This window comes from Cystoisospora suis, assembly GCF_002600585.1.
Source record: "Cystoisospora suis strain Wien I chromosome Unknown contig_796, whole genome shotgun sequence".
NCBI classification, from domain to species: domain Eukaryota; phylum Apicomplexa; class Conoidasida; order Eucoccidiorida; family Sarcocystidae; genus Cystoisospora; species Cystoisospora suis.
This window is the reverse complement of record NW_027153597.1, coordinates 20,607-29,923: the sequence shown is the minus strand read 5'-3', so window position 1 is coordinate 29,923 and position 9,317 is coordinate 20,607. Positions and strand designations below refer to the sequence as shown.

General features: G+C 48.1%; 2 protein-coding genes across 2 annotated transcripts; both read left to right on the top strand.

The window, feature by feature from the left end:
- The first annotated feature begins 20 nt into the window (after nucleotides 1-20).
- Nucleotides 21-1,224, top strand: CSUI_001930 (uncharacterized protein). The gene has a single exon (XM_068062133.1). The coding sequence runs from the start codon at nucleotides 222-224 to the stop codon at nucleotides 459-461; it is 240 nt and encodes a 79-aa protein (XP_067925894.1). The 5' UTR covers nucleotides 21-221; the 3' UTR covers nucleotides 462-1,224.
- Nucleotides 1,225-5,953: 4,729 nt separating this feature from the next.
- On the top strand, nucleotides 5,954-8,146 carry CSUI_001929 (uncharacterized protein; the record flags this gene model as incomplete). The annotated part of the gene is made up of 2 exons (XM_068062132.1): nucleotides 5,954-6,227; nucleotides 6,564-8,146. Coding segments are annotated over 2 exons (1,857 nt in total), but the record flags the coding sequence as incomplete, so codon positions are not given.
- Between the last annotated feature and the right edge of the window lie 1,171 nt (nucleotides 8,147-9,317).

Sequence of the window (9,317 nt, the reverse complement as noted above, 5' to 3'; positions counted from 1 at the left end):
AGAAGAGAAGAAAAGGATGGTGTAAGATGTGTAGAGAGAGGGAGATAGTGGACATGGGGGGGAGGGGGGGGTTTGTCTTTCACTTTGATGAGAGGGAAGTATCAAGGGGTGATTACTGTCTTGTTAGTAGAGACGATACACTCTCTAAGAGACAAGGAATAGATACATCTCCATTCTTCTGATAAGGAGACAAGAGGAGCGTGGCAAGATGACCGATTCATATGAAGCCCTATCTATGTATTTCTCCTTTGCTTTCTTTTCTTTCTTCTTTCAATGTGTGTGTATGGATGCCTAGTATTGTAGGTCCCCGCAGCTGTCTTCATTCATTTACTCTGCATCTGTCCGTCTATGTATTTACATCCTGTCTATGGTGCATGCAGATCAATAGAGGTGTACAGGAGAGGTGTCTTTCTTCTTACCTCATGAGTCTGTCCTTGGTTTGTGTTTCTTGGGCTAGTTAGAAGAAACTCTCTTCGAGCTTTTCTTATCTGTATGGAGAGAGGAATGAAGAGTATGATTGAATCTAAGAGGAGAGAGAGGGATGCAGGGCTGTGTGTCTTCTCGTTTGTCGGAAAGGCTGACTACTTGTTTTGTATGGCGACGACAGTTCAAGGGAGGAGAAGGATATGTTTCTTTCTTTCCTTTCATGATGAAGCATTATGAGCTTTCTTCTCTTGTGTATATCAGGAGATTTCGAGTCAGTCTGTCCTTTCACTGACATGCAGTGGTTTAATATTCCTCATTCTCTGTCTCCCTTTTATTCCTTTCTCTGAGCTAGTCGATACACCGAAGTTTCTTCCGTCTAGACAGCAGGGCGAGAGAAGAATGAAAGAAAGAAAGTGCTGAGGTGCTAGAGATATGTCCTTCATCTGTCTTTTTTGTATGTCCTTTGTCCTGTACATGGAGAACTCTCCTGTGAGAGAGAGAGAATGAAAAGCGAAATTAGGCGTGTCATAGCAAATCTCATCTCTTGAGAAACATCGATGGTCTATCGTCTTCTCCCGTCCCCGTCATGTCGGTGGATTGATTGGTAGAGAAGAGGTAGAACTTTCTCGGGAGCGGCAAGCGAATCTGTTGCTGGAGAAATCTCTTTTGTTTCCGTTCAAGAAAGATAGAAAGAAAGAGGGAAAGAGAAGACCTCTCGAAGTTTTCTTCTTCTTTCCTCATTCTGGCGAGTGAAGATTTTTTTCTCTTTCGATTCTTTTTCTAGTTTGTGTGAAAGAGTTTTCTGTCGTCCAAATCTCAGTGCATGCATCTTCTTTTTCGTATGAAAAGACATGTCAGTGCAGAGGATGTAAAAGAAGACCCACCCCCTCTCCCTTGGTCAGAGAGGAAAGAGGAAATAGAAGAAGAAAGAAGAGAACAAGAAACATAGTTGCTCGGATGGAATAGATTCGCTCTAGTCATAAGAACTCTCTCCGCTTTCACACGTCCTCTTTTTGCTTATACTCAAAGGAGATAGATGAGAGAGCAGAGGAGGGTGGAGATCCTTCTTTTTCTGAATGATTGTCTGATAGTGTACCTCAGTTTATTTTCTCTAGAAAGCAAGCGAAAGAAAAAGGGTTCAGTATGTGGTACATACTTATGTGTAGGGCTGCATATGCCGTCCCCTGTGCCTCCGATACAGCAGAGAGACAGATAGAATTGCGCGGCCAGACACGTCGCTTACGGATTGTCCAAGAGGTCGTGCTTGGTGAATGAGGAAGTTAAAGGTCGGGTCAGAAAGCAACGGTGAAACCGCAGGATTGTGAACTGGTGGACGACTGTCGAACTGGTGGCGTGCGCCTCGGTCAATCATGAGAGATTGAAGGAGACTTCACCTTGCGAGTGCAGTTTACCGGCTCCTGCACTGTGAACAGTTAACACTGAATAGGTTTCCTGGCTATCTCTATCAGGCGCCGCCTTTGATGGTTTCCCGGCGAAGCACCTACAGCGTTTTCTGGCCGTAGAAATGCAAGATTCCTTTTGTGTATGTTATTCTTCTGACGGTTCCTCCGCTCGGAAGCAGTTTTTCTTCCTGTAGACAAACGCTTCGTGCCCGGCGGCCTGGAGCAAATGTGCCTGGGAGGTCGAGGGGTGAAACTTTGGTGCTGGGGAGGACTCACCAGCGAGTGAAGTGCTGATAAAGGAAGCGACACCTATCGTGACCATTCTCGAAGCGTTCGTCTACAAGAAGGTAAACTGCTTCTGAGTGAAGGAGTCGGCAGAAGAATAACCTACAAGAAAGGAATTCTGCATTTCTATGGCCAGACAACGCTGTAGGTGCCTCGGCGGGAAACCACCAAAACGGCGCCTGATACAGATAGCCAGAAAAGCTATTCAGTGTCTCGCCAGCGATGCATCCTTCTCAACTAACCGAGCGGCGCGAAGAAACCATCTGTATGTCGTGCTTGCGGCCTTTGGGTTAGTAGCGCAATTTCGTGGCGGGCGCGCCGGAGGGTGAGGTTGACGACATGTGGATGGTTTCTCCGAGTCACTCGGTTAAATAACAGGGATTATTCGATGGTGAGACACTGTGCAGGTTTACTCGCTATCTGGACCGAGCGGCACGCCTTGCATGAGCTGTCAGATGATGGGTGCTGCCTCCAAGGCAGGCGGCACCCAGTGAAAAGGTGTGAGGGACCCAGTGCGGACTGCGGTTCCACTCTTGAATGAGGGCGTTTTTTTTCATAGCTTCTGCTCCTGACGAGGGAGGCGATGAGCATAAGGGCTCCGTTCATCAGCAGCTGAGGGTGCCGGAGTGCAGAAGATGAAACTGCAGTGACCCCAGCCGAGTGTGCTGGGATGACCACAGCCGAACGAGAGAAGAGTCACTTTGTCGCATCTGTCGTCTCCCGAATTCACTCGCCGAATGTCGTCTCTAGTCAGTCACGCGCTCTCTTCTGTGGGGGGAGAAAGACGTGGCAGCTAGTCAAGAGACTTTTCTCCTGGTTGCTGATGTCCCGTGATCGTGAGCCCTGAGCAGTGGGAGTCCGGATCTACCATGTCTCCTTCACTGACATCGTTCGACAACGGGGACGAGGCGTTCCGTACCGAGAGAAAGAGTGAAACAGAGAGCAAGCGAGGTGCCCTGTCCAGCGGAATCCCGCGTCGAGGTTGAATTGTCCACGATCAGATACTTTTCGATGCTGTTACAAGCAAGGTGTCTAACTCGTACTGCAGAAGCATGAGTGGCTCTGCAACAGATCAGCCCCAACCGGGGTGTCGCGGTCTAAATGCAGCATGCCCCCTCTGTAAAGCGAGTCCAAGATGTGGAGGGACCGGCAAGCCAAAATGCCAACCGAAGAAGATATAATCCAGCGGTCATCCGGAATACTACTAAGCATCAAGTATGTAAGTGTGGTGAACGGTCGCAACGTTCACGTACCGCGTTTTCGTCAAGCTCCTCCGTGTCGAGTCGACTTCGGCACAGCAATCGCTAAAGTTTCAAGTCGATATAAAGGAAGGAGCGAGTACAACTAGATCAACTGCCTAACTCGTTTTAAGAGACAAAAAAGAGCGAAGGTCGACCAGGGACCATGTTGGAGCGGGAGAGTTTCCCGTGCTTAGTTGAGCTAACTGTAATTCAGGGTTGATTTTCTTCGTGTCTGCCTTGACAAAGGCTATTCCACCGACTGACTTCACATGTCTCGCTAGGATTTGTTGTTGCTTCAAAATTCTCCGAAGACAACTGAAAAAGGACGCATTTTTTTAGATCCAAGCCTCACCTCTTTTCACGAGGGGCCCCATCAAGCCACACTCAGATCAATGCTGGGTGGTACCGACGAACCAGTTCCAGTATCAGTTAGCGTGTACAAATCGACGTTTTTTCTGGCTTGGATGCAGTTACTTTGCCTTCAGCTGCTCTGGGATGGATGTGTTCACGCCCCTTGAATTTTTTCTATGGATGGTTAGATCCTCTCGGCGGTCACCGCAAGTTAGGCTCGAACTGGTCCTCATTACCGCAGTCTCTGTACGGAAGGCTTCTGTTTGAAAGTGAAAGCACGCGCCCGGGAAGGAGGCACATGCATAGCTTCTGTGTCTGAAAAGGCTATGACGGACATACTGGAAGCGCGGAAGTGCCTGTCGATTTGAAAGAAGAGACTCTTGTCTGATAAACTGTGAATCGCAGACCCGTTTTCAAGACCGCGGTATTTTCTTTTCCGCATGGATCTCTTTCTATTCAGACCTGTTTCCAAAAAGAGAGATCATATGATCCGTGGCTACCCCTAGACGTACGCGGTTCTTCAGTGAGACTGAGGGACCGGTCCACTCCAGGAAGCTGCGGACGTTTCGGCACATGTCATAACTTCTACAGACCAGGCGCTATACACACTTGTTTGTCAAGGGGAGTCAGCGTCCGTTTTCCTTGGATGGACTCTTTTCCCAACGAGATATCCCATTGAGGTCACTCACGCTGGCGGGAGGGCGAGGCTGCTCCTTTCCTTTCCACTCTTGTGGTTTTTTTTGGGGGTATGCCTTCCCTCTGGTTGTTGTGGCCTCATCGCTCCATCGTGAAGTGCGCGCACCGCAGTCACCCGCCTCTAGCCTCGCCCGCAGGGGCTATCCCGGCGATGCCGTACAGTCTGGTTATCTTAAATGAAAAGTCGGGAAATACGGCTCTCAAAGACCAGCTGCACAAGATACAGCTTCGCTCCACTGTCCACGATTCCTGTACACATATATGACACTCTTGTACGGCCTTCTCCAGAGATAAGCTTTTTTTCCCTGTGGCCCCGAAAGGACAGAACAAATGGGGTTGCAGGGTGTCGTCTCCCGATCGGCCCAATTCAAGAAGTGTTCCGTTCTTCGACGGAGCCGTTCGAGTTCGCAGGATTCTGACAGCGATATTACACCAGGAAAAGGTGGTTCCCCGTGTTCTCAGACTCGTGACAAATTTGGATTCTCTTCTTTAGGTTCGAAACGTTCCTACTTTTCATCGAAACTCTCCCCAGGAGGATTTCGACGCACCCGGCCTGGGGCTGCATCAGGAGCCATCAAGGCTGGATTGTCTCCCACCCGATATGGCGGGCGTGACTCTCCTCGAGTTCTGCCTGATGGGAGAGAAGCGTCAGGAGGGGGGAAACCCCTTAGATCTGTCACTGCAAAGTGGCTTCGTGATCTGGAGGGTGTGCCTGATACCTCTCAAAGACGTTCCAGAAATCGGGTTAACCGATCCTGGGTGAAAGAGATCGAGGCAATGACTTCAGCTGGCTCTCGTCCTAATTCCCTTTCTCCGCTTACCCGTTCCCGTCCAGGCGCTACCGCCATCGTAACCCGTAAAGATATCGCTAGGCTGCTTGAAACGTCGCCTGCTAGCAACAGAGGAGGGGCGCGGGGGGCTAAGAAAGTCGCTGAAGATTCGGGTTCTGAAGTAACTAGTCAAGTAGATTATGGCGATGTGGACTCATCACACCTTGACATCGAACGCTTGCTCGAATACGACCTTTCAGTGAAGAAAACAAAGAAACAAACAGATGCGTTCGGACGAAAAGCTCGTTTAGTACGGAAAAAGACACTGTTGGGCGGCGAGAGAGAAAGACACAGAGGATCCAGCAAAGATGAATCGGACAGTGATAGAAGCTCGGAGCTTGCCAAGTCAAAACTAGAACGTCTTCGTGAAGATATCTCACGACTTGAGAAACTCGTTGATGTGACAGGGGAGAAGCTGGGAACTTTAGAATCGCCTTTTTTTCTACCACCAGAAATCGCTACAACGCCTTCTCCTTTATCTTGCTTAGAGGAACATGGCGGGGGTGAGGAAGCATCCAGTGTCCGTGCGTCAAGAAAAGGCGTGGCAAGTCTTAGAAAACTTAGTTCACTAGCTAGAGAAAGAACTCTGGAGAAGGACAAGAGTATCGTCGCTACAGAGACATCGGATATTCTACGAGGTCTCCGGAAAGAAAGTGCGGCAAGTCAGATAGTAGGACAAAGCTCAAGTGGAACGGGAGGTGTCTTGAATGGAAAGCAAGCGATGGGTTCACCATCTGCCAGGCAACGATCCCTGAGTCCAGATATGTTAACCTTACAAAACATTGCGGAAGCCAGCAGACGAGGAAAACAACATGATGAAGCCATGAGAATTCGAGGTCGATCTCCTCTCCGAGCGGAGCTTCCCCTCCGTGGCATCGGACACTCCTCCGCTCAAGTCCTGACCAACAATGCAGAACTGTCCACCATTTCCACCTCTTTTGGTTTAAAGACAGAAACGAACACTCTACCAGCATCTACTTCTAGCAGGATCGATGGTGAGAAACTTCTTGCCTCTCTTCCTCGGTAGGACGAGGGCATCCTTCTCATGATCATGACAAGGAGTGAGTCCGTTCGCTCGGAAAGCACCGGAGAGATGTGCCCTGCCACATATACGGCAGGCGGATTCTCTCGAAGAGACATAGTTTGGCTCTTTATAGAAGAAACTTTCTCCTGCCTCATTATCAGTAGTACTGTGTGTCTACCCACACCTAAGAACCGTATCCCCCTCCGTACCGCCTTGCTCACTGTTGCGTAAGACTCCATTCAATCCTTCAGCCTAGCTTGCTTACTGATATGTTCGCGTGGTCATGCGTATTCTTCGTACTTTTCAGATTCTCAATTCCTTTCCACGGCTCTTGCTTCACTTCCCTTCGGCGGGCAACGCGACTCTTCCGCAGAAGTTACACACGGCCTTCGTTTTTCGTCCTCTTCTCAAAGAAAAAGTCTCCTAGGAACCATCCAAGATCCGACCTCTTCCTTATCGGGGCGTGGCAAAGATGAAGCAGCATTTTCTCTGAGATGTAACAGAGACAGATCAGCACAGTTTGGAGATGCAGGAGGCCTTGGTGGTTTCAGGTCGACAGTGCAAAGATCCCCCACTTCTCTCCGGGATACCGTTTCTCGCCCGGAGAAATGTCCCGGCTCGGAAATTTGTCCTCATTTCATCTCAGAAGAGCAGAAAAGACCTGATGTCTCTTTAAGGCCTTTTTGCAATGAGGAAGACCCACTGCGTCATCTTCAAAGAGATCCTCCTCCTTCAGTTTGTCACGCAGCAGCCATCCCACCTCCGCGGTTTCATCACGATCGAAGAGAAGACTTCTTGACACTTTCTATGATGATGAATACACATCAGCCTTTCCACCATTCCTATTATACTCAGGCAACATCTTTTATACCACCCTACCCTCCTTGTTTAGATTACCGAACTTCTTCATGTTTTCCTTCTTTTCCGTGTCCTCCTCCTCCTGTCTGTCAACCTCATTCTTTGTCTACTTGTCAGGGATCTTGCTCTCTTTCTCGAAATCCCAAAACAACAGACAGGACATGTCAGACTGCTCAGACTGAATCTTCGGCAGTCATCCAGACGTCTTCACAGAATACAGATCTTTCCTCGGTGCCTTCTGGATGTCCACCGGATGGCCCGTGGCAAGTTAAAGAAGAAGATGAGAAAGAGGTGGGGCAGTTAAAAGTACTGACACCTTCAGAGGGAAGCACCGAAAGGGAGGTGATCAATCACACTGGGGCAAAAGATGATAACCATGGACTTCTTCCTTCATTTTGCGACCACGCGTGTTCACCTATCCATTCCTCACATCAAGAGAACAACCTTGAAGGAAAGAAACCGTCCATAGAACATCCGATAAAGCCCCTTGTTCACCAGGAACTTCAGCAAAGAGAAGAAGTTGCTTCCTTTCCTCTCCGATCACCTCTACACCACCACGAAGCACCACTTGATCAGAAAGCGATCTATTCTAAAACAGCCGCCGACTCCGCATCACACGAACCACAGAAGTCATCCATACACCCAGTTGGGAATGCGCTTTCTTCATCCACTCATCTTCTCTCTACAGTTCCAGAAGGAAAACTCTATCAGTCTTATGCTCCCGATGAATTCGCCAAGGTAACAAATCTACCATGTCAAGAAAACGAAAGAAATCTTCTTCTTGAACCGGTGGACCATACTTTCCCTGGCATTGCTAGAGATCCGTCGAGTCTCCCTGTTTGGTCTGAAAGAAGTCTACGAGCCCCTCGAAAACCACCTTCAACAGATCCATCCTCTCTACTGAACGACGAGGAGAACAAAGAGAAGAACTGTCGTGATCCTCTTCATCTGATATCACCTTCTTCGTCTTCCTCTTCTTCGTCTTGCTGCTTCCTTAACTCTTCTTCTTTATCCGATCCCTATATCCAAAAAGGTCCTCTCCTGTCAGGTCATCATTCTAGCTGTGATAACAAAGATCAGCTTCATTCTCATCTAGGGATAGATTCTTTCCGACCATCTTGTGAACGTCTCCACTCATCTGATAGAACACGATTCCCTTCTGGCATGACACCTGCCCACCGATCATCTCAGCATCCGCCGCTTCTTCCTTCACAACTAATGAATGACACGGGCTTCTCATGTCAGAAACCAGATTCCTTGAATATTCATGACACCTTGACTTCCCTGGCGGTAGGAGGAGACGGAGGAGAGAAAGAAGTGAAGGAGAGTGGCGAAGATGAAGAAGAAGTGATCTCAGATTTCGCATTTTCTCAAGAAGGAGAGGAACCCGTATGTTTCTCATGGTTTGGGAATTTCTGGTGTCCTGGTCTAGCTGGAGAGAGGAAAGCCGAGAAGAATCAATCGACAGCGCAAGATTTCCTTCCTTCATCTAACAAAGAAGGACATGAAGACATCTCTTCCCACAATCCACGGCTATCTTCATTCTTAACTCCGGGGAAAAGTGATACGCTACAATCCTATCCTTATGAAGATGAGACGAATCTAAAAATGCCTTCTTTATCTCAACACCAACATGATTCCTCCTCTCATCAGAAAGATCTTAGGAAAGAGGAAAGATGTTCATCCTCTTGTTGCAATGAAACTCTCCACGATGTAGAGGACGTCGAAAGACTTCTATCGCTTTCCTTGCAAGGTAAAGAAAACCTTTTCAGGCATCAAAAAAAGAAAGAAGTTACTACGCTAACAAACATAGGGAGCATCAGGCGCAATTTTCAAGCGTCGTTCGCTCAGAGGAGGACATGGACGGGTAGAAAGAGATGGGAAAAAGGAAAGTTTCAAGCCGTTAGAACTTCATTTATTCTCCCTAGACAGAATTACATTAGGAATCTCCGCTCTACGGAGAAGGTTTCTTATTCCTTACCCCAGTACGAAAACTATTAGATATCGAGTCGTGTGCTATCTATGTCTATCTATCTACCTTTATCTATCATCTATCTACCACTTCCTTATCCAAGGACACTTTCAGAGAAAGAGATAGATTGAGAAAGAAGAGGAGAAGAAGCTTCTCTTCGTTGAGTCTTCTTCTTCTCCTCTTCTAGACACATAGATAGAAAAGCTGCTGATGAGACCAAAGGAACCGTCG

Bases quoted from the DNA above. Each gene is read 5' to 3' on its own strand.
- CSUI_001930 (XM_068062133.1), top strand. From the start codon at position 222: ATGAAGCCCTATCTATGTATTTCTCCTTTGCTTTCTTTTCTTTCTTCT.